Raw genomic sequence first — 26,443 nt, forward strand, 5'->3', positions numbered from 1 at the left:
TAACCTGTGCTAAACACACACCATGTGTGCGCCTCTTATAAGAGATCGTCACACCTTCAATCACTGCTTGTGGGCTTTTTGCAGCTCAGGGAGCAGAATAAGGCTGGGGCTCTGAAAAGTAATTCAGGTACAAAATGAAGAACCCAGTAAGAGGAGCTAACCAGTTGGGTCAATTTCAGGAGTTAAGTTCCCTGGACCAATTTTTACGGCTGGAAAAAGTTTAATGATCTCACACACATGCACAGGATCACATTAACAAAACGCATCTCTCAGCAATTTCACAACTAAAATTACTTGTCACTTTGGAACACACTGGGAAAACCCCACCCAGCAGCAATTCTTAGTAATGACCCAACATTCACATCCCCTAACACACATTGCTCTAATTATAAAAAGTCTGGCGGCATTATCTGGAATAATGCACATAGGTCTAGCCTCCTTACTCTAGGTAGAATACTCGCAGTTGAAGGTGCAGCAAAGTTTCATCAGGTCGACTTCTGGGATGAGGAGTTTTCAATTGCAATGACATTAAGCAGCTAAGGCTTATACTCAACATAGAAGCATTGGTGGTCTCATTGAAAAATATAAAATTCTTAACACTCATGATTTGGTTGAGGTGGAGTTGCCGTTATCCCTGGTTGGAATGTCTAGACTCCGGGGTCACAATCTCAAAATAACTGATCAGGAATAGGTGAATGGTGTAGAAATGGGACACAGAGGTAAAATTATCTTAATGATGTCGAGCAGACATGAAGGGCTGAATGGCCTACTTCCTCTTCTTACATTCTTAAATGATGGCTTTTTTACTTGGAAGAAAAATAGATTTTCTGTCAGCTAACTCTGGAAAAAGTAGCATCAAGCATTTAAATTTATAGGTGATTTATTTTGTTTGGTATTGGAGAACAGCTCAGAGGCAGAGACACCAAACCAAATCACTTAATAAATCAAAGGTTATTTATTTCCCGGACCATAAGATTTTGGGATGTTTCTGGGATTCGATGTCCTGACTTTGAACATTTTTTTCAACAAATCATTGTGTTTAAATGCGTTATCTAGTGTGAACGTTAAAATTAAACACCTTTTCAGCACTTTGCTTCGTTTTATAGGAGCACAAAACTGGAGGCATTAGGCTAAGGTGGAAAAGGCAGTGAAAATGGAGAAGGTTATAAACAAACAGAAAATCAGGGGAGAGGGAGGCTCAAATGAAGTTGAAGAATGAGGGAAATAAACTTTGGGAAAAGAGTTATTGATGCTTGTGATTTAAATTGTATTTAACCTCCAATTACAAGAAATTAGTGGTTACCTTGTGTAAGTAAAGCCCTGTTGTGGGCTACTAGTAATCAGTCAAGCAGCATCACAGAGGGAATGCTCAGACACATCTCGGGTCAGAACTCTTCGGACTCATGTCTGAAGATGGGTCACGACCTGAAGCATCGCATGTTCATTCCCTCACAGAAGCTGTCTGACCCACTGACTTCCTCCAGCAATTTTGTTTTGCTTACGATTTCAGCTTCTGCAGTTTTTTGTGTCTGTCTTGCTACGCACTATGTTAAGAGTTCATCTAAGTACATTTACTTAAACATAGAAACGTAGAAAATAGGTGCAAGAGGAGGCCATTCGGCCCTTCAAGCCAGCACCGCCATTCATTGTGATCATGGCTGATCATCCACAATCAGTAAACCCGTGCCTGCCTTCTCCCCATACCCCTTGATTCTGCTAGCCCCAAGAGTTCTATCTAACACTCTTTTAAATTCCCCCAGTGAATTTGCCTTCACTGCCTTCTGTGGCAGAGGATTCCACAAATCCACGTCTCTCTGGGTAAAAAAGTTTTTCCTCATCTCAGTTTTAAATGGCCTCCCCTTTATTCTTAGACTGTGGCCCCTGGTTCTGGACTCGCCCAACATTGGGAAATTTTTTCCTGCATCTAGCTTGTCCAGTTCTTTGATAATTTTATATGTTTCTATAAGATCCCCTCTCATCCTTCTAAACTCCAGTGAATACAAGCCCAGTCTTTCCAATCGTTCCTCATGTGGCAGTTCCGCCATCCCGGGGATTAACCTCGTGAACCTAAGCTGCTTTGTGGTTTCAAATCTGGTACATCAACAGATGTGGTGCCATGTTTTTGCAGCATTGTCCTCCTGCAATAATTCAATCCTGAAACATCAACAACTGTACAAGTATTTGCATTTGCACTTTCACAAAGAGAACAACTACATTAGGATTGAGAGAGAACTAATAAAAAAAAACAAAGCACACACCTGCATGTTGGATTGCATACAGTGCCAACATTTCACAATTGCACAGAAATGGACCCATTAACATTACAATTCCTGGTGACAGCGCGTTTATGTCACGATCCACAGGCAAAAGGAAATAAAACAGTTGTGACTGAAATATTCAGAAGCACTAATAATTTTCTTTGGATCCCTTTGACAATATTGGTCTCAAAATTCAGCCAGAATAATTGATACATAGAACAAGACTGAGGCGTGGGGAGACAGAGGAGAGGGGAAGTGGGAGAAAAGAAGGTGTGAAAGATGGAAAGACGAGAGAGAGATTAGAGCGCAGGATGCATTTGCAAGTCTTTCAACATGTAAAACATGGGCACATCACCTTTGTTACTATTTTACCTCCAAATACCAACAACTCTCTACAGCCGCACAAAGTCAAATATGTTCACATACATCTGTGAAGTATTATTAGCTTCATTTGCCTTAGAGTTGGTTTATTTTAGAAACAGTGCTGCCTTTTATATTGATTCAAATCGATGTAAATTATCCCAATCATGCAATTGTGCATATAAAATGAGAGCCTAAGTTAAATCCGGAGATGTACACTCACACTCAATTTTGCATTGAATTTCACAAGAACAGACAGAGATTTTTGACCCATGAAACGATACTGCATTAGTCAAAATATGAAATAATCTTTAATGCTAGTTCACTTTACTGCTGATGATAATTCTACGTACCAATTCAGTTCAAAGAAAATACTGAACTCGCAACTTAAGGCTTCAAGGAAATCTCAACTTCGAGTCTGAAGTAGAAAATTGTAGATGATCGTTCAAAAACAACCCAAATTAATATTTTTGGCTTTGCTCCTGCATCTCAATTTTCAACTTTTAAAAAACCCATACAAATAAATATAATGTGGATCTTACCTGGAGTGGAGACTGACAAAGGAATCGTGTATACTGTGGTCAGATAAATCAGCATTCATTGCATGGAAAAAAGAGAAAATAATCAAATTAAGTCTGGCATTAATGGAAAGTAACACGGTAATAATGTAAACTACTATACTCATAATACATAACAGCTATATTCTACTCTTAATTATAATTACCAGCTCATGGTTTATTATGTATAGCATTCTAACAATATAAGTGTTCCTAATACCAAATATTCTAAGTTTATATATAAGGCAGACGGTTCATTCCTGAAATTGAATTGTTCTATAATGCACTATTTACATGCTCCCACATTACCCTAAAATACAAGAAAGTAGCTTTGTAAAGAGAATCTGACAGATTAGCTGCAGATTGCTGTGGCAATGATAAATTCAATCTGTAGTTAATTTACAGTTTTCTTTAAATATGGCTTTTTTTACGAACTAATATTCAAAACAAAAAACAGGATCTCCACATGCCGAAGATGTCTAAGAAAGCAGTTATGTCCCAAAGTCCTTCATGAGAAAGAATAATCAAACAGAAATGCTAGCCGCACAATACTAGGTCAAATGACCTAAATCTGAAGAAGGGTCTCGACCCGAAACGCCACCCATTCTTTCTCTCCAGAGATGCTGCCTGTCCCGCTGAGTTACTGCAGCTTTGTGTCTATCTAATAAAAGAGTTAGGTTTTGAAGAATATATTAACAGAGGAAATGCTTTGAAGCTGCATGTATGGCTGTCGATGGTGAAGGACTCACATTTGAATGACCAAGTGTGCAGAGGAAGAGCAGGCAGACATCTGGGAAAGTTTCATTTTCATAATTTATAATAATTTATAATATTAATAATATTATTAACTTATAATAATATTGTAAATAATATTATTTACAACAATCTTAGGTTTATTTCAGGATTATTTATTTATTCCCCCTCCCTTCCACTAGAGCTCTTCACCGCAAAGCTCTTCACTGTCGATGTTCAAACCAAGTGCCCCACTTAACCATAGAATCTTGGTCCCAACCTGATTCTGCAAGAGTCCAGTGATAAATTCCTTTTTGTTTCAACATAAAATCATTCTACTCCTCAAATTACAAGCTGACCTCCCAAAAATATTTATCCTCGTGTCTATTTACATATTACTTGGGTAAATAATTAAAAGATTTCAAGCTTGAGGTTTTTTTCGTGGTAGCTAAATGATCTGCATGGGGGTAGGAGGCAGCCCCGATACAGTCGTCGATGTAGCGGAGAAAGAATTGGGGGATGGTGCCAGTTTGGAACAACTGTTTGGTGTAACCAATAAAAAGGCAGGCTCAGCTGGGGCCCAAGTGAGTGCCCATGGCTGCACCTTTAACTTGAGGCAAGTGAGAGGAGTCAAAAGAGATGTTGTTGTGGGAGAGGACAGGTTGTGCCAGGCAGAGGAGAGCGTTAGCAGAGGGAAACTGATTGGATCTCCATTCAAGGATGAACTGGAGAGCTTGGACACCTTCAAGGTGGGGGTTGGAAGTGTAGAGGGACTGGATGTCCATGGCAAAGATGGGGGCTTATAAATTGAAAGTTATTGAATAGTTGAAGGGTGTGAGGTGTCGAGGATGATTGGTAGGTTGGAAGGGATTGGACAACGGGGGATAGGATAGAATTAAGATATTTGGAGAAAAGTTTCATGGGGCAGGAGCAAGCAGAAAAACATGGTTCTGCAGGGTAGTCCTGTTTGTGGATTTTAAGAAGGAGATAGAAGCGGGCAGTGCAGGGCTGGGGAACCAAAAGGATGGAGGTTGTGGAGGGAGATTGCCAGAGGTGAAAAGATTGCTAGCAGTGTGGAAGATGATGGCCTGGTGATCAGTAACAGTCTGCTCATAATGGGCGACTGTGTGGTGCATGCAGCCATTTACCGATTTTGGACAGATTTGTAGTGACAAAGCTGCCAATCAGTCACAGCAGAGTAATTTACCTTCTCCATATTTTCATGAACAATCACCTATGAATGATTCTTGTTGTGAGGACTGAGTACTACAGCACAATTTCACAGCAAATTCAGGTTCATTTTATTAACAATCTCGATATCATCTCATATTTCTGAATTTATCCGAGTTGATTCTCTTACAGAGGGACTTACAGCTATATTCAGCTTTAAGAATAAAGAAATCCTCAGTTTACAGCAGTCATCTAAAACAGGATATTTAACAATGTTAAACTTAAATTGGAGTGGTAAACAATTGACACCAGTTTCCATTACATATGCTGATGAAATTGTAGGCAACACTTCTTCCATTATGATGACTAACCAATAGTTGCAATCTGTCACACCATGGTGTCATAAACCTTTAAACAATTTACTTCTATCAAAGATAAGCAGAGTGAACTTAATACTGAAATTTACTTCTCAAAACTGTCATATTTCAAGATCCTGGGATCCATCTGTCCATTAAGCTATTTAAGTAAATCCTGGCGCCAGTGGAATGAAAGTCTGACGTCAGCATGCATTCAGGAGTTAAAAGTTTATTGCTGTTAGTTGGTAGTCAGTGTGTATAACCTTAAAGCCACTGAACTGTGCCAAAGACACTTCTTTGGGAAAGAAATCTGATTAGCTGATGTGATTCATCTGAGATTTGGGTATTGTCTATATAAACTACAGCAGACATTCCTTTGTAAAGGCACAGGAGTTACAAAAACATTGTTATATTTGTGAATAATATCCAACATCTGTTGCAAATAATTGCACAAAAGTTCCTGACCTATACATTATAGTGGAACCAAAAGATTATAACGTCAACATTAAATGTGCTCCACCTCACATTTCACAAGTAATTAATGGCACTCCTTCACTTTAGTTTGGCAAAATAATTTTAACAAGAATTTTTGTATAAGTAATTTAAATGAAGGCACCATTTGGGGGAGTGACACATGACTTAGCATCTCTCTTACCAAATGCTGCTGGACATTTTAAGGTCTTACAAAACTTCAACAGACCCAAAGCAGAAACACGTTTAGATCTATAGAAATTGCAATTTGGACTGTCTTTGCATCACAGAGATGGTAGGATTTTTAGTCAGCCTGTAATGTATGAGCTCTATTTGCAGCATTTTGTCGCAGTTGCTCATCAATTGATTCAGAATGCCAAATGTATTCAGTTGCATTAGCAAATCTCAATTGTTTTTAAGGGGGGGTGCCTTTAAAATTAAGTTTTAGAGCCTCAGGTTAGTTCTGATATGGATGGGATCCAACCAGCAATATGCACAGTCTACAACTTTGCTACAAAGTTGAGTTGCCGTAACTGTATACACCCGAGCAGATAGAAGTGTGTATCGCTTGGGTATTAAAATTGTGTGTGCGCAAAAAAAAGGGCAGGTACATTCCTAAGCAATAAAATCATCAATCAATAAAACACTCTTGACTCTATTAAAAATATAATTGCGAAACAGGTTTGCACTCTAACATTCGACCAATGTCTGACCACATAAAACAAATTCAGGTTTCTGCAGAATTCATGACCCAGCTCATTTTCTGGATATCACAACATCTACAGCATGAAATTATATTGCCCAGCAGCAAATTATCAGTGACATCCACACCAGGCAATGCAAAATTATTGTGAAGTATTTTACATCCCATAGTGACTCCACCACTTCTTTGAAAGTTATCCAATTAGTCTCACTACATTTTCTCATCAGAGCACTCTGCAAGCACTTCAAGTACATAACCATTTTTTTTCAAAAATCCAAAGTACTTTCACCATTATCTCAGGCAGTACATTTACTATAAAATACAATGTAAAAAAGAAAAGTTCTTATTTTCGTTTCAGCTATTTGAAAAAATGCTTGTTTATTAATCATCTTGTCAATGAAGATTTTATCCTTATTTACTCAATCCAGTGCCATAAAACTCATTCAAATTCTAGTTCCTCCAATTCGTGAATGGTATTTATTTTTATTCTGGTAACTCTTCTCAGTATCCTCTTCATGGCGTTGACATTATCCCTGAAGGGTAGTGTGTATAACTGTAATTGATTCCAAAAGAGCTTATTTTTCATTCTCTTTTTGCACACAATGACCCTATTAATAAAGCTATTTGGATAGTTTTCTGAACTTGATCTATCATCTTCTGAGAAATGTAGTATGCATTCAGAAACGTTAGCATATTTGACCGTATTAAAATTCCAAAGGCTAACCTCCGAGTTTACACTAGAGCAGAGAAAAAGGCTATTCAGCAAATCGTGGTTTGCTAGTTCATTGAAGAAGCTATTCAAATGTTCTCCTCCCTCATTTACTTCCCAATGTCATATTTTTTTATTAAACTCAAAAAGAATAGACATTTGGAAGGGACAATCGGAAATGATTACAATGAAGCTGCAGTGACCCGACTTGTACTAAAGTGGAAATCCAGAAAGCACTGGAGGTCAAACGTCAGTGGACTTGGTCTCCAGATACAATACTGGACCCAGTGATGGGCTATGTGGTGCTAATCCTGTAGCTGAGGTGCCAGATACATTTTGAATTTGGTCCTTCAGCTTATGTAAGGATTTTGTTTTAGTGATTATTGTTTGTCTGTTTATATCTACTGTTTTAAAATGTCTTTGATTAAAAGTTATTTAAAAACAGTTAAAGGGATTCTTGACAGGTTGTTATAGTCCTTGAGCAAGACCTCAGGATCCAGTACCAGATGTTTGCTTGACAACTCTGCTACATGGGGCGGCTGTAGAATGAGGCCTGGAAGTCAATTAGATCCACAGGTCACAAATGTTTAATGCTATTACCAGGACAGCTCTGGGTGTAATTATAAAGAGGGATCCAATCCATCAGAATCTGGTTACACACACATGTATGAACATCTTCAAGAAAAGAGAGGTAGAGCCGAACATATACAAGAAATTACCAGAAAAAAATATAGCAATTTCAAGTTGGGAATCAAATGAGAAATATATTTGGTTTACAATATATCTATTTGATAATTTGAAATTCAACATCAAATCAATTTACAGTAACATAATGCAATACTATTATAAACTCTTCCTTCAAATCAGACCTATTCAGAAACACATCATTTGGACACATTTTTAATGATTGCTTCGGAGATATTACATTACTACTCAGCATAACCAAAAAGTTGGTCTCTATTGTTGTTATGTACAGCCCTGTGTCCCAATATCTCCTATTAAGCTGAAGTGTCTGAGCACATTTCAAAACCTTCATTTCTGAATGCTACCATTTATTATCATGCTACTATTTAGCTAACTACAAATTTGAATGCTATTATTTATTACATGCATCTCTATTTTTGCTTCAAAAAATGATTTGTTTTCCTCCGTGATTAATGTGCCAAAGCTAATATTTAGTTATGCACAGGTTAAAGGTTATACAGCTATCTTTATATTAGAAGCTGTGGGGGACATTTATATTTGATGAAGCTGTCATTGCGAATGTAAAGCAAATCAAAAACGTTCTAATCCAAGGCACTGAAGCATGGTTACGGCTCGCGATTCAGGATCCCTTTGAAAAGTTTGAAGGTTCATAGTGTTACGAAAATCTTATCTACAAACCTTTGATATTTTGCATTAAATTCCAATATGTAAAAAATCCTGACCAGGAAAAATAAGCATCAAAACGTAATTCCACAAATACAATTTTAAATGGTCTCTTAAACAAATATTTAAAGCTGGCAACTTAAATGCATCAAAGCCCAACAATGTTTATTTACTTTTCTCTGCAAAGAATCTGAGGTAATAAATACTAGTTCTTAAATCACCGATGAAGTATTCAGTCAAAACATTAAAGATCTATAGTTTAGTAGATTTATAAAAGTTCCATTTATTGTCTTGTGAACTGTGAATAACCAAATTAAATCTGACAATCTAAACAAAAAAGCATCAAGTTATCTAAACTTGCAGATCATCAACTGAATGATTTGGATGATATTTGGATGATAAACTGATATTTGGAATGATATAATTAAATTGAAATAATTGGTCCATTATTTCAATTTCATTATATCATTCCAAATATAGTTTAATTCCAACCGTTAGCAATGAAAACTGAAGGATCATCTTCTTGATCCAAATCATCAGCAATTAAATTTGTTCATTAATCAACCAACAGCTTGTATGGTTGTCTGGCTGTCAATCACAGTTTTATCGGTCTAAATAGTTAAGCAACATAATAAATCTAAAGAAACAGTTCATTCTGTCTCAAAACTACTTTCGAACATCAGTCTTGTTGATCAGCTCTTGAACAGAGCAGGGAAAAGAATAGAAAGAAATGACCTATCTGTTGCCTTGACCACTAAAAATGATGGGTGTCCCTGGAGAGGATCTTCATCCTGATAGCTGTTGGACAACCCAGGCCCATGCACCAGTCTTAGCTAAGGAAGTCCTTCACTGTTGAACTGTGGCTTCCTGCACTGTTACAACAAGGTCCAACATAAACTTGAGGGAGAACCCTTAATCTTGTGCCTGGCAGCCTTCTGGACTCTATCAAACCTTCAACCTTCCGGTAATTAGCTCACTTTATTTATCATTCTTGGACCTGGCCGTTTCTGCCAGCCATTTATTTGGGACCTTTTTGTTTTGTCCTCCCATTAGTGAACTTTGACCGGTTGGGCAAATTCTCACCACCCTGCCATTCGCAACACAAACACAGACAAAGAAACATAATCTGATTTTAACTAGCGCATTAACTCATTGATAAAAAATAAATGGCTGGAGATTGTTTTCAGCATTTTCTGCTTTTATTACAGATTTCCAGCGTCTTGCAGTATTTTCTGATTTTCCCAGTAGAGTTTCCTTGATATGCAAGTATCCCAACGGTCTCTCATCACCCTTCGCTTCCTGAAAGTGACTACACTTGCTATTTCCGCACCAGGCTCAGGAATAAAGAATAGCCATGCTTTTACCATTATAATGCATGCTCTCTAGCATGACCCAAAATGACCACAAGTTCCCACATTCCCACCTTTTGCAATAGCAGGAAGAAGCAACAGCAGAAATGGAGGAGCAGACGTATGAACTTGTGGATGAAGCACACATTGCATCATTTTACCTGACATCACCAGGCATGAATTCAGATACCGGCGTCACAAGGGCAGAAGTGTTAAACGTTTCTCAAGACACGTGATAAGAGTGAGCTGCAGCCAGACAAAAATGGTCCATGGTACTGGTTTGCCAGATGGAGTCTCCACTTTCTGGTCTGCCTCTGAAGGCGTAGATCATATCATTAGGCAAAATATGAAATTAATGTGCCTCAAAAGATTTGGCACATATCTGGTCTACCAAACAAAATTGTGAGATGGCAAGAGTAAAGATGAGTCCATCCCTTGCATCACAGAGGAATTCACATAGTACTAAGTGTGTATCATTTCCAATTTAGAAGTGGTAAAATTTAGAGGGTATTGACAGCTTGGAAACAGGCCTCAGCCCACAGAGTCAACGCCAACTTTTTTACACTAGTTCTATGTTATCACACCTTCTCATTCACTCCCTACATACTGGGGCAATTAAATAGTGGCCAATTAACCTACAAAACCACACATCTTTGGGATGTGGGAGGAAACCGGAGCAACTGGTCCCAGGGAGAAAATGAAAACTCCGCACATACAGCACCGTCAGGGTCAAAACTGGGTCTCTGGCGCTGTGAGAAAGCAGCTCTACCTGTGGTGCCATTGTAGACACAATTCATTATGTTCCGTATAATTTAGTTTAGAGATACAACATGGAAACAGGTCCTTCGGCCCACCGAGTCTGCACCGACCAATGATCACCCATACACTAATTCTATGTTATCCCACTTTCTCATCCGACACACTCGGGGCAATTTACAGTTGTGAATTAACCTAAAGACCTGTACGTCTTTGGAATGTGGGAGGAAACCAGAGCACCCGGAGAAAACCCAGGCGGCCTCAGAGAGAACGTACAAACTCTGTACTGACCGTACATAGTCAGGATCAAACCCGAGTCTTTGGTGCTGTAAGGCCACTTTACTGCTACCCTAATTGGTAATGATTTAAATCCATCTGCGATGACGTGAGACAGCAAGCCAGTTTCAACTTTTCTACTGATCAATTGACTTGCTAGTTCCACAAATGCACAGGTGGAGATCATTGAAAGCTTTTTTGCCTCTGTGAAACTGATGCCAGAGTTTTGCTCAGTACCGGGAGCAGACTGTAGTTATGGAAGAGTTGAGAGAAGCCAGTGAAGAACAGATTGCTGTTAGCTGGCAACATATTGCTCTTCTCCACAACAGAGATGCCACATGAGAGCAGATTGCTGCTTTGCACGTGTCGATAGAAGGGGCAGTTGAGGCTGATATTATCACAACATTTAAGAAACATTTGGACAGGTACATGGATAGGAAAGGTTTGGAGGGATATGGGCCAAATGCAGGCAGGTGAGACTAATGTTGAGGGGACATGTTGGTTCGGCATGGGCAAGTTGGGCCAAAGGACCCATTTTCACGCCATATGATTCATGACAACTCATTCGTCCCTGCAGAAATGCAGCTGTTTGTCTGCGTAAATGCTGGCATTGTGATGTGAAAGCACAGACTTCTCAGGATGTAAACACCTTCTCCACACATCACCAATTCTAAAACAATTCCCCCACCTACAAAGCCTTTCTAGTCATCCAAAATGGATAGTTGATTCCATTCCTATTAATCAGTCGCAGCTAATTCTCTCGTTTCCCTTATCATTGTCTATATCTCTCGTTTCCCTTATCCCAAACCAGACTGAAGAAAGGTCTCGACCCGAAAAGTCACCCATTCCTTCTCTCCAGAGATGCTGCCTGACCCGCTGAATTACTCCAGCTATTTGTGTCTATCTGCAGCTAAAGAATCACTCTCCATCAACTCTCCCTTTTGTTTGTCCTTTCTCTGTAACCCCTGGTGCATGACCTCTTCCACCCAATAGTATAATGATTGCCTCAATGACGACGTTTGATCTTCACATTCATCAATTTTTTAAAATGGTTGTCTATGAATACCATTACCTTATATCACCCTTGCCTTAATTCAACTGCTGCTGAAATGCTCAAACTTGTCCGTTACCTCTAAATTTGCTCTACTTTCTGTAAACTTCAAAATACTGCTACCTGTGCCCTGAATCAAGTCAAATTTCAATTACCCAGTGCTCATTCACCTGCACGGACACCAATTTAATTGCTATCAAATTATTCTATGAACTGATTCTATCAGTAAGTTTGCCAATTATACCATTTTTGTTGGCCAGATCAACAATGAGACAAAATACAGGAAAGAAATTGGGAAATTTCAGTCATAGTGTTAAAACAACAACCTAGCCTTAACATCGGCAAGTCGGATGAAATGGTTATTGACCAGATGACTGTCACTCATCTCTTAGTTCAATGGCAATGGAACTACATAGAGTTGGGAGACAGTTTCACATTCCTACTCATCTATATCACCAGCAACCTAACCTAGTCTCTTCACACTGATGCAGTGATCAAGAGCATCAGCATAATTACTTTCTTCGGTGTCTGAAAAGATTTAGCATGTCCACGAGCATTCTCTCAAGCATCCACAGATGTGCTCCAAAAGGTATTCTGACGGGATGCATCTCAACCAGGGACGGCAATTGCTCTGCTCCTGACAGCCTGAACCTGCAGTGAACACAGGCTAGACCATCATAGACTCATAATGTCCCTCTGTCCAGTTCATCTTCACCATGCACTGCATCATGAACACCAGAAGCATAGTCTAGGACGATTGCTACTCTTGATTGTTCCACTTCTGCCTTCTGCGAGAAGCTATAGAAGCTTGAAAGTCTGCACATCCAGACTTAACAGCTACTTCTCCACTACTACCGGACTCCTGAATCAATCACCACTTTCACACCCTCTTCCTGGAGGCTTTGCCATGTACTCTTACACTTAATTTAAACATTTGGTTATTCTTTTGCACCTTACTATATTTTTGTGCCATTTCAGTTATATTTATGCTTAAATGTGTCATCAGTTGTATTTATCTTTATCACATATAATGTTTATAAAGTTCAAGCGAACCAGGCAATTAATTGCCGCCTGGTGTACATGAGGGCCTGTCCCACTTAGGCAATTTTTTTGGCGACTGCCGGCGACTGTCAAAGTCGTAGCAGATCGCCGAAATTTTCTTTTACCCGACGACAATGACCATGACAATGCCAAGTCAGGTTGAGATTACAGCATCTTCGGAAACATCGCAAAATTCCCACGCTGTCAATGCTTCTCCGGCATCCTGATTTTCGCTGAAATCACTGACAAGTCGGTAAGTACTTGAGAGTTTTGAACTATAACACTTTGTATGGGTTACTTAAAAACCAAGCTTCACTGTAATAAGGCATAAACTGGTTTTCCAGTTTACTAATAGCTGTATTGAAAAACATTTTTTTTTAAATGGTTAAGTGGATTTTTGTGAAAAGTGTGTGGGCATTCTTTGAAAATGTAAGGGAGATGCATATCTGGTTTCTGGGTTGCATATCTGGGTTTGGAGCCCACTTTAAATGTAACGGCTGAGGCCATAAACATCGCAAAAATTCCCACACTGTCAATGCTTCTCCGGTGTCCTAATTTTCGCTGAAATCACTGACAAGTCAGTAAGTACTTGAGAGTTTTGAAATAAAACATCTTGCCCGGGTTACTTGAAAACCAAGCTTCACTGTAACAAGGAATAAACTGGATTTACTTCCAATTTACTAATAGCTGTATTAAAAAATAATAATTTTAAAAGGGGTTAAGTGGATTTTTGTGAAAAGTGTGTGGGCATTCTTTGAAAATGTAAGGGAGATGCATATATGGTTTCAGGTTTGCATCTCTGGGTTTGGAGGCCACTTTAAATGTAATGGCTGATGACCATAAACATGGCAAAAATTCCCACGCTTACTTGACCATCAAACTGTTGCCTCCAATCTACCTGTCAAATGTCCTGACGGTAAATAATTTTTTAATGGTATTTTGAAATGACTTTACTTATTTTAATATTATGTGTTTCTAAATGCATCTAAGAGAACCTATCAAACCTGGGGACAGCATGCGACAGCGCCCGTAATAAGCAACGATACCTGGCAACAAGCCAGCTGTCGCCGAGTAATTTCAAACCGGATGATTTCTCAGCGACGCGCCGAGATCCACTACGATTTTTGGAAGACTCCTCACGATCATGCCCGCGACACCCCGGCGAACTGTCGGTGACAACCTAATCGCCGTCAGTCGCCTTAAAATCGCCTAAGTGGGACAGGCCCTTTAATCTGAAATCTGAATTTAATTGTAATCTGCACCATCTCTTTAACCTATGAGATACATATGTTCTTTCAATTCTGATTAGTTAGGCATCTATGAAAAGCTAAGGAACTTACTTTCTAAACTTTTCTATCTCACCACCCTTCTAAGAAATCTTTAAAATGATTTATTGCATTGAAGGTTTTATAAAAATATTGTTGTTGAAGATCCTTCAACACACCCTCCCCAAATTGAGTACACCCTCCTTTGGCAAGGAGATTAACAAAATATTTAAGAAGTAGTCTTGCAAACTACTTTATAAATGGAGCGAAGCTTCTTTACTCTTATATTCCAATGTACCGTTTTGCTTTCTAATTTGCTTTCTCTATCTTGGATATTAATTTTGTGAGTCATGCTGAAAAACATATAAATCTTTTCAAAGGGCAAGATTTATTGTCTCTCTGTTTTTTTTAAAAATAAATAAAAATCAGCTTTTTCAGTGCATTATCAAAGTAGATAAAGCTTTCCGGTGTTATATTTCACCTGCCACCTTTCTGGTCATCAGTTAACTCGCAGATGTCCTTCTGTTCACTCCTCAAATCCACTTCACCGCTTGGCTTTGGGTCAGTAAACTTGGATATATTTCATTTGGCCCCTGACGTTCATTGCTTATGAACTGCAAATCCAAGCACTAATCCTTTCGGCACATTAATTATTAACTGTCTTTCAAATAAAACCTTTTACTCCCATCCATTAATTTTCTATTCGCATTAATAACCCTCAATCCCAGAAGGACAAACCTCTTGCGATAATCTCCTGTGATGCACCTTATCAAATACCTATGAAAATGAAAATATATTAAATCTACTAGCTCACAAAACAAATCTAAACTTTCAGACAAGGTCTTCACCCTTGCATTCAAGGGTGAAGACCAACATTTTTTTAATATAGTAGATGCCATTAACATTCTTCCCCTAGCTTTATATATTTGGACAGTGTCTCAACGGGTGTGCCTTCTTAAATATAATTATTCCCTGACAGAGGTTTTTGAAACAAGCACCAGCCACATTAATATTAAATTCCTTCGTACAGTCGTTGAGAGATACAGTACAGAAATAGGCCCTTTTGACCACTGAGACCATGTTGACCATCGATCATACTAGTTCTATATTATCCCACTGTTTCATCCACTCCCTACACATTCAGGACAATTTTACAGTAGAATATTAACCTCCAATCCCACACATCTTTTGGATGTAGGGTGAAACTGGAGCACCCAGAGAAAACCCACGTGGTCACAGGGATCACACGGAGAACAAGCAAACCCACGTGGTCACACGGAGAACAAGCAAACTTCACATACAGGATTGAACTCGGATTTCCAGTGCTGTGAGGAAGCAGCTCTATCAGCGTGTGGAGGGGAGGAGGGAGCGGGATAAGGGGGGGGTTGAGGGAGGATGGAGTGGGTGAGGGGAGGGGGAATCAGGGGGTGGAGGGGGTGAGTGGGGGATAAGGGGGGTTGAGGGGGGGTGGGGTGAGGGGAGGAGGGGGGGGATAAGGGGGGGATGGAGTGGGTGAAGGGAAAGGAAGGGGGAGGGGAGGGTGCTAGACCAATGCTCCTAGACCAATGCAAGAGAGGTTTGGGGGAGTTTTAAGGGGGGTTGAGGGGGGATGGTGTGGGTGCGGGGGAGTGGTGAAGGGAGGAGGGGGGATGGAGTAGGCGAGTGGTGGGGGAGGGAACCAGGGGAGGGGAGGGAAAGGGGTGGAAGTGGGGAGGGGAGGGTGCGAGACCAATGCAAAAAACCCCATTTATTTTAAAGAAGAAAAATGCAATTTTCATTTGAGATTTATTTACTTTTTAAAAACACTATTTATTTTTAAGAAAAAACCCGATTTTCATTGAGATTTATTAAAAATTTTAAAAAAGCCATATATTTTCAAGAAAAAACACGATTCTCCCACTTGTGGTCGATTGATTGGCCCCGACCTCCCGCTCGACACCCAATTGGTCCGGGTCCCACATGGGAACAGCCCAGCTGCCGCTCTGATTGGTCACCGCCTCTTCCCGCTCAAAGCGTGCTGGTTGTCCCCAGGTCTTCTTCCTGCTCAAGGCAACGGCCGTTGTAGTCGAGCTCCCACTCCTGCTGAATGAGGGGACAATCACGAGGATCTCCAAGGGAGAATTTTCATGATAAAGAGCCACGACGTTAAAGATAAGATTAAAAAAAAAAAATTTTTTAAAGATCTCCATTTTCATTTCTTTTATTTTCAGATTATTTTTCAGATTTCTTTTATTTTAAAAAACATCATTTATTTTAAAGACGCTACGCGATTTTCATTGAGATTAATTTTTTAATTTTGTTTTTATTATTTTAAAGGAAAAATGCCATTTTCATTGAGATTTAAAAAAAAAATTTTTAACGCCATTTATTTCAAAGAAAAAACGCGATTTTCGTTGAGATTTATTTCATTTCTATAAAAAAGCCTTTTATTTTAAAGAAAAAAACGTGATTTTCCCACGTCACAATGGGAACCCAAACGAGGTTTGGGCCCAACGGGTGCACCCTTTACTACTATATTACTAAAACTCATCTTGTTTGTCGTTTTGTTAGTTTGATTGTGTGTACCCGAAATATAGCCAAAAGCGGTACACGTTAGCGCAACAATTTTAAGCCCACCCTACTTACCATTTGCCTGCGGTCTCGATTGATCAAGTTTTGTTACATTTTAAAAGCAATTAACTTATAAACTTTAATAAATGCGCTTCCCCCCCCCCCCACCGCCGGGAGGACCGACGCCCCTCCCAGCATGCCCCGCTCCTGACCTTCCTCCCGTGGTGCAGCATGGAGGCTGCAGAGGGTCAAAGAAGATGGCCGTCGCCATCCAGCTGCCGCTGCGAGAGGTTTCCACCCAACGGGTTCACAGTTCGCTCTGGCTGCCGCGCTGGCCGCTCGGGGCCGGGTGAGTGCCTCCCTCGCCCCTTTCTTCTCCCCCTCGTCTGCCCATGGCCCCGGGGGACACTCCCCGGCCGGCAACGGGTCCAAGGATCGACAGTTGGGGGAGGGTTGCCGGGCCCGCAGGAGAGACTTGCACCAACAGAGGTTGCCGTGCCCTTAGGAGAGGTTTACACGGAGGGTTGCGTGGACCCGTTGGGTCCAAGCCCGGCTAGTCCTTTCTAAATCACATCTTGACACAATGATACACTGTAACACTAGATATTGGAGACAGTCATTGCCATTGTCCAAACTCACTTTTCTTCATTTGTCTTCAGTGACCTTTAACACTACACTAGAACCATCCTAAAACCAGTATTGTTGTTTGTATATTTCATTTTTAAATACATCTGCAATGAAGAAATAATATTCAAAATACGTCCAATATTTTTTGGTGGGACTGGTGGAGTTGAGGATGGAAATTTGTAAAGGAAAGCATGTGTTTGAAGCTTTTACTAAATTGACTACAAATTCTAAAATAGAATAAATCCAGGATTTCTACGTAATTATTTTATGAATTTAGAAAAAAGTAAGATTCCATGCTTATTTCCCAGTGGGCTAATTAGGGATTATTGCCTTAATCCATGAGACCAAAAAGGAATGCTTAAAATGAACCTTAGTTTCCAAATTAGTTCCCAAATAGTCCCACTTCTCTCCAATATACACAATTGCACCGAGTCTGTCATCTCATGCAAGCATCTTTGTGGATGGTATTTATTCTTACTCTAACAACAAGAAATATCCAAAAATAGCTGTGCAGGTGATGACGAGTTAACATTGTAAATGAGCAGCTTTTACATTTCTTTTCCAAGCTTGTAAACAGAATTAGCTAATAATCAAATTCTGATTTTTAAAAACGGGTCTCGGCACATATACAAATTCAAACATTCCAATTACATGACTAAATTCTTTGGAGGGCAAATCATGCATAATAACAAGAGCTCTGGATATCTTTTTGTGATAACATAACTTTCATGGCATCTTTTTGTAGAATTTCAATGAGAAGTATTTTACTATTCTATTATGCACGAGTGTAGAGGTGTATTGAGAGAAAAGGCCCGAAAGAGAAAATGTTCATAATAGAGCAGGGTTAGACCAAAATAGATACAAATATCACATTATTCGCTTCCTTTCATAAGACTACAGAGCTCTTCATGCCCTACTTACCAACAATGTTATTGGTAGCAAAGATCTGGTACTGCATTACATGACCAGAAGACACGATTTTAAAAATATGGTGAAAAGTAAAATGACAAAACTGGTGCAACAAAAGAAAATGCTTTTCCATAAAGTACCATAAAAATAACTGCACTTTAATAAGAACAAATAACAAATATAAAGGGTGTTACCTCGGATGCACTACATTCATCAGGTGAATCATGGTGCACAGCCATCTGATACTTGGAGTACAGAGTTGCTGATTGGTTAAAGGATTCATTGAAAGCTGGATCATCGCGGGAAACTGGCACTAGTTTCACCTTCAGAGCAGGAGATCCATGTAAATTTTCAAAGTAAATAATTGATAACATGTTTACAAAAGGAGACTGAAGTAAACAGAGATTTACCATTTAGTTCGACCACTGAAGGTAAGAGTAGTGCAGGTTCTCCTCCACATCCAGTTCAAAGGCCTATTTAAATTTAGTCACCTAATTTAATGTCAGATTATTCCTAACAAATTTGTGACAAATAAATGTATTTTTTTTCTTTTTTATGCCCATTTGCTGGCAATAAACAAGGCATCAACTTGATTTATAAGTGTTACCTTTGCCTCAGTCCACGTTTCCAAGCTGCTAACAAACCCTTATGTTTACACTTATAAACTGGCTTCAGGTCAAATTGCTAGGTGGATCATTATAATTACTTAACTGTTCCCTTGGTCTACATAGTCTCTGTCCTGTGCATATAACTGCTTGCACAGTAACCTGATCTGAAGAGTTCATTATGAGGTCTACTCTAACTGATTCAAAAACAGCACTGTGCATTTTATTCTATAAAGGTTTCTGGTGGTAACATGAAAGGAATCCCTGTGAGTAAAATCCATTCTTGACAATTTTAAAGTAATCATCTTTTGACATCAATTCCAGGAATGAAAAAGTCTTGGCCCTCTACAATATATCAGAACTCAATTTGAAAATAGGAACTCCATACATCATCTCTTAATTTTACCTGTGGTACTGGAAAGTCTTCTATTCTTGGCATGGTTCCAGGGAATTCACATAGTGCAATACATATGGCTTTAATGCCCTTTTTTAAATGGAAGTGTTCAAAAGTGATTCCAGATACATTGATCTGGAGTAACTTAATTTGCAAAGAACTCAAGTCTTTGTTGATATCAAATTAAATGTTTATGATATACAAATACTATGGTCTGGACTCCCATAACAATTTAATTCTAAACGGTGGTTAAGATCTGTGCATAACTACAAACCGCCTCCAGCACGTACTATAATTGATCAACCAATTATTAAAAAATGACATCTTTTAAAAATTGGTTTGATAAAACTACAAAGCCAATTAATTGTTTATTTGCATGTATGTTGTTCACTTTATTAATGATGATTTTTTACATTCAATTCTGTTCATTTCAGAAATTCCAGAATGTTTCTTATAATTTCTCACATGAATCTAACATTTATTTTAATAAAGCACACATGGAGGTGGTGGTATAAGGATACAAAGTTGTTCCATTTTGAGAATTACAATTTTTGCGTATAACCTTCTCGTGAGGTTTTATGATACAAATACTGTATTCCCGTTATTTAGTATTTTAGTCTAGCATTCCTTCATCATTAACACAATACCCTACTGAGATTGGAAAGGGAAGGAAATATTCAAATGAATATCAGTACTTTTCTACTTGAATCTAAGTGACAATCCTTTCACTGGCCTGGCTGCATTACCTATAAACTTTAAGAATTAAGTGCGTCTAATTCTAACCTGCTGTTCAGTTGGTTTATCAGGGGGGTCCTTGTGGATAGCCATCTGGTACCGTTTATAGACCTGGTAAGACTCCTGAAAAGTTGCTCTGAACTGGGAATTTGGTGGAGATGACCTCACAAGCCTCACCTTCAGGAGGCAAACAAAAAAATTGAAATCATTATAAACAATGATTGTGAATAGTAACATTGCTTATTTACTAATATAAACTTCTAAGATTTAAGATTAAAATGTTTTACAAATGTTTCAGGAGAATGACAAGGTATAACACCATTATTCATTCCTTATAGTATAAATGCATTAAACTAATTGCCATTAAAGAAGAATGTACATATAAATTACATTAAGACTTTTGCAAAATAACATTTCTATGCTACAGACCGTTGATCACTCATAGTATCTTCTCGTTTTTGCAGAAAGCCACTATCTCAATGCTTTGAGCCATTATAACATGCTAATGTGGTTAAGCTTTGATCGGAGCTTTTGTGTTTATATGTGACGTTCAAAACTAATTCTGGATTTATCATTTGCCAAATTGGTTTTCACACATTTTACACTTCAAAACGCAGGTAATAAAACGATTACAAAAAAGCTGGAAAATTTATATCGTTTTTTTCAGTTGAGAGAATTTATTAATGTCACAGTTCACAATGAAATCTAATTTTTCAAATATTCATATTTAAGCATGTGGATTTTTTAAATGTCTTACCATGCTTTAATGTTTTTTTAAAGAGAAATAGGTCAACCTAAAATTAAATCTGTGTGATAATTAAGAGCTAAATTTGTATTTATTGCTTACTTTCTCATCACTTTTTAACTTGAAGTTTATCAGCAACAGTTTAAAGAAAATGATGGGGTTGGGGCCACTATTCTTCACGTTGTATATCAATGACTTGGATGAGGGAATTGATGGCTTTGTCGCCAAGTTTGCGGATGATATGAAGATGTTTGGAGGTGCAGGTAGTGTAGAGAAAGCAGGGAGTCTGCAGCAGAACGGAAAGGTTGATGATTAAAATAGACTTTTTTCTTTGTGTTATTCTTCTTACCGCCAGGTGCAATCAAATCAGGCAATCATGTCCTTCCAGACTTGATCAATCTGGATAGCCATGTGGCTACTTAGGCCAGAATTAGTAATAGATTCCAGTACCCACCCAGTGCACAGCAAGTTCCATTACAACCTTTTGTGCTGCTCCCAAAATAATGTTTAATGTGAAAGCGTACTGACTCAACAACTGGGTAAAGGTAGTGGATGGTCACAGCAGGCAGTTTCCTTCATGTCATTCATTCCATACCCCATGAAATCATACTTTGAGGAATCCTGCGCCACATTCTGGTGATTGAATGTTCGGCCACCTCTTGTAATTGTGTCTTGTTGGCAGGATAAGACATGTAGAATAGTGTTGGAGATGTCTGCAATATTGGTGCGTTTAACTCTATCAGGCCCTTTTATCTGATTTTGGAATGACCTACACATATGACATTTATTGAGAGGACCTTGCAGGATTGATTGGAACAGTTGCACCTCATGTCCAGCAACACACAGTTTGCTTAGTTTTATTGTCATAATCAATTTATGTAGTTTCCCAAGCAGTTTTTATACAACTATCATGAAGGTGGTTGACAGGAAGGATGTGCTGACGATGTTTCTTTTTACCAGAAAATCAAGACCAGGGATTACTATTTAAGAATAAATAGGATTGCACACTTTTCTGCCTATGATCAAAAGGTCTAGTCTTAAAAATGAAGTTGGGATATCAAGGACCTTAACATTTGGTGAGTAAATGCAGCTGAATTGTCAGTTAAATACATTTTCTCCATCACAGATGTCAGTAGTCAAAATACATAGACTGAGATAAAGAAAGAGAAAAATCACAGCATTGAAACTGTAGGTGTAACACTGAGGGATTTGGAGACACCCAATGGCCAGAACGTGGAAGTGAAAGCAGACACAAATTCACTTTTTAAAAATACAATTACAAAAGATGTAAGCTTTTGTGACCAAAGTACGACAAAGGACTGAGGATTCCAAAGCAGGAAATCTTTTTTAGGGACATTGATTGGAATTGTTGATGATTACAAAAAAATCTGGGCTTTGGTACACTGAAAAATATAATAAGGAATGTCATGTGCTTGAACATATTTGATTTGAACTTATTGCAAATGCAGGTGGGAAGTGTAATTGCTTCTATCTCTTCCATATAAATTCTTCAACCAAATGAGTTTTACCCGTAGTGAATGTCAATTTATAATGCTGTGGTTTTTGCAACACTAAGACAGACTAAAATGACATTTGTGCCTCAACCTTCGTGATTGTTCTGCTCTCACTAAGCACCAACACTAAAATTGCATTTTCTCCATTTTGTGATGACTTTATGAAAAAGAGGCATTTGAAATTCTAATGCTGTTACCCATTATAATTTTGGATGGTCTTTGCCGTCAACCTAATATAAAATAACACACTGTGAAAGATAAGTTCTAACGTTTGCTTTATCGGCACCAACAAAAGTTGTGCATTTATTTAAATATTCAGGATGCAGAAGGAAAAAAGACAAAAATCGAATCCAGTAGATTAAATGAGCAACACTGTATTTGCATTTTTGGATTTTGTATTAAGATCGATTGGAAATATGATCAAATATAATAAAACTTTATTCTAGCATTTAAATATCAAAATATAGATATTTGGAATCTATTTCTGAAAATAAGACAAGAATATTAAGGGAACAAAGGCTGAGCATGTATAATGGCATGAAAGATTGAAAAGGTACCTCTAATTGATGCACTGCATCTGGAGATAAAGATTCAGAAGTAAGTTCTTCCAATGATTTTGGTTGATTTCCTTGTGGGTCTCGATGCTGCAAGAGTAGTGCTTTGGGGGTTTCACAAGTGGCTTCTTGGTGTTGGGAGACATCGGCCATTCCTATTTGTTGCTGTTTCTGAAGCAGCTTTTTCAATTTTCTCTCTCTCCGAAGATCTTTTGCTTTGCGGCATGGCGGTTTATCTGGATCGGGTCCTCTGCCTTTAGTTTTTTTAAAGAAAAACTTGATTTAACACCAAAGACAAGACGGAGCTTGACATAATAAAATTAGATATACCTTTCATTTAGTTACTTAGATCAAATTTACCATATTAAACTTAAATATAATATAATAAATAATACATTGAAGCCCATCTTAAATGCCAGCTATTCCAGAACATTTATTCCTCACAATTCAGTATTAGGACCAGATTCTTATCCACAGTGAAACAGCCACTTCCTTTACTGCCCAAGCTGTACTTGTATCAAATAAAATTCAGTGTCAAGAGATCAAAAATGTAATGGTGGAACAGCTCCAAACTGATATCATTCAATCTCTCAGCTATTAGTTTATGTAAACAAGCTAGTTTATATCTCATCCTTTGAAAGCTAAACTTAGCAAAATTAAACTTTTATTTTCTTCAGTCTCAGTAGTTATTCCAAATTTGATCATGTTGTGTTCACTAGATAGTCAACAAACTCTAAATCGTTAATCAACTAATCTTGCATAGCCTTTACTGCTTAATCTGTTCTACTTTGTCCAGCCTTGTGCGAAAATTAAAATCTCCCATTCCAAGCACAGCTTCACTGTAACCAATTTGTTGCATGGATAACTTGTTTATCCATGTCAATATTTAGTGAATCAATAAATACATACTTTTCAAAGAATATATGGACTCGTATTCTTCCTTTCTACCATAAAGGATTAACTTGATTTTTTGCATACTATTTTATTCATCAATATTCCATTCTATAAGTCTTCAATCTGTTCCACTGTATTTTGTTGCATTTGCACTCTCCACGGCACTGCCCATCATTCCCTAATTTGCTGCTCCTGCCAAAATAATTACCTGAACAGTAAACAGCAACTCTATTACCAATATTTGTGGAAAACCACTTCTCACCATTTGCCAATTAAATAATTCTGTAAAACCCTTGAAGTGCATTTTACAGCCAACTATGCTGTGTAAAAAATCCACATTCAGATTTTAGTCATGGTTTGACAAGTTATTATTGAAATGAAAAATGTTTGCAAAAAAACAAATATATTAACTGTATTTCATTGCACGCATTTACTTCTGTTTTTCTTTGGGATTCAGAAGGAATGCCATCAATTTTGGGACAAAAATAATCCATTCTTGGTGTTTGTCTGCTATACCTTTGATTAAGGTTTTCATTGCACTCCTGTCATGGAGGTTATAGTTACACCACCGGAGAAAGTCATTCATCTATTGTGTATACGCCAGCTCTCTACCAAAGCAATTCACTTATTCCAACCCACAGGTTCTTCCTCTGAAGCCTTATAAATGTTAACCTTATAGTTATCCAATTCCCTCTTGATGGTCCTTGTGGAACCTGCTTCCATAACATCTGCAACGTTCCAACCATACACTTCATAAAAATGTTTTTTCCTCATCAGCATTAATTTTCTTTCCCTTTGTTTTACACCTGTGGCTTCTAGTCCTCAAACCCCACAAATCTGAAACACCTCCCACTGTCCAGTCTGTCCAGACCCTTAATAGTTTTATATTCTTCTATCAGACCTCCCCTCAGTTGAGGCCAGACAAGTGTTTGATAGGGGATCAGCATGGCTTCCCTTCTTTTATATGCTGTTGATTAAGTTAGTACTTTAAAGGCTTGCTTCATTTCCCTTTATAAATACAGAGACCATATTAATATCCAAAATCCTCATGCACTTTGGCTTGATATACAAATATTCTACTCTTTCCTCTCCAATTCATTACAATACATGTCTTCAAGAATTGGACTGGCATGTAATTATATTAGAAAAAATGAAAAATTAAGGATTAACATGAAAGTGAGCAGAGGCTGAAACTTATACACAATTTATTTGGTCACTTTATGCGGACATTGTTGGCAAGGGCGGTAATTATTGTTCATCCTTCATTGCTCAAAAATTCGGTTAAGAGTCAAGCGTATTTGAGAGTCTGAAGTCCAGGTGAAAAATGTCCTTGAAGTATATTAGTAAGCCAGATAGATTTTTAATGGCAGTACATTATTTTCCCCACTATTACTAGCTTTTCATTTCATTTATTTAATTACTTGAACTTAAATTTCTCAGCTTCAAACTTATATCCTGATCAATGGTCCAGACATCTGGGTACTAGCCCAGCAAGTTAACCTCCTCTCTGTTGCACACAATGTCTGTACTGTAAAAATAACTAGCAAGAGAGTTATGAGCCATATAGAATGACTTTTCTCTCAGAATACAAGGAGGGTTGTGTTCAAATAATTCTTATAAGAATAACTTAATTCCTTGAGGCAATCTAAACATATTTTCAGCTCAAAAGCAACTAAACTAAGATTGACCTTAAAAAAGTATAATGCCTCACTTTTCAAGGCATAGTTTTTTAAAATGTGAAAAATACACAGAATTTAAAAAAAGAGCAAAATGCTGGATACAAGCAATGCCAGTGGAGAGGAAAATATAATTACGTTTTATGTCAATTACTTTTATTCAGAACTAGGAAGTTTTCAATTGCAGTGAAGGGAGAGGGTGGAGAGAACAAAATAAGTGTTTGTGATGGGTGATAGCAAAATGCAAATGGCAGAAGTTGTTATCTGAGAGTGGGTGTTAAATTCTTGGTAATCACAATCACCGACTTTCGTGCCATTTCATTTCTCCTCTTTACTCAATCGGAGACATTCTGCTTGTTCGCTTCATCTATCCTTTTTCTCTGCAGTTTTAAATGCATTCAATTTCTAACTTTTCCTAGTTTGGATTAAACTTTATTGACCCAAAGTGTTTCTCTCGTCCCACACACTGCCTGACCTGCAAAGCTTCCAGGCCTTTGCTTTTATTTCATATTATCAGCACCTGCCATGTTTGTTGTTTAGAGATACAGCGTGGATATAGGCCCTTCGGCCCAGGGGTCCTCACCGACCAGCGATCCCCGCACATTAACACTATCCTACACACACTAGGGACAATTTTTACATTTACCAAACCAATTAACCTACAAACCTGTACGTCTTTGGAGTGTGGGGGGAAACCGAAGATCTTGGAGAAAACCTACGCAGGTCAAGGGGAGAACGTACAAACTCTGTACAGACAGTACCTGTGGTCGGTATCGAACCCGGTCTCCAGCGCTGCACTCGCTATATGGCAGCAACTG

General features: G+C 38.3%; 1 protein-coding gene across 7 annotated transcripts in view; it reads right to left on the reverse strand.

The window, feature by feature from the left end:
- The window catches only part of ate1 (arginyltransferase 1), a 134,475-nt gene that overhangs the window by 74,149 nt on the left and 33,883 nt on the right, over positions 1-26,443 (reverse strand). For 4 of the 7 annotated variants that reach the window (XM_078413539.1, XM_078413540.1, XM_078413538.1 and 1 more), the window contains exons 6-8: positions 23,059-23,309; positions 20,291-20,419; positions 3,161-3,193 (exon numbers count right to left, since the gene is read on the reverse strand). In XM_078413539.1, coding sequence (XP_078269665.1) covers positions 3,161-3,193; positions 20,291-20,419; positions 23,059-23,309 — 413 coding nt within the window. Of the gene's footprint in view, positions 1-3,160; positions 3,194-18,702; positions 18,832-20,290; positions 20,420-23,058; positions 23,310-26,443 lie in introns of all 7 variants that reach the window. The other 3 variants (XM_078413542.1, XM_078413537.1, XM_078413541.1) reach the window with 2 other exon arrangements.

This window comes from Rhinoraja longicauda, chromosome 16 (assembly GCF_053455715.1).
Source record: "Rhinoraja longicauda isolate Sanriku21f chromosome 16, sRhiLon1.1, whole genome shotgun sequence".
Classification (NCBI taxonomy): domain Eukaryota; kingdom Metazoa; phylum Chordata; class Chondrichthyes; order Rajiformes; family Arhynchobatidae; genus Rhinoraja; species Rhinoraja longicauda.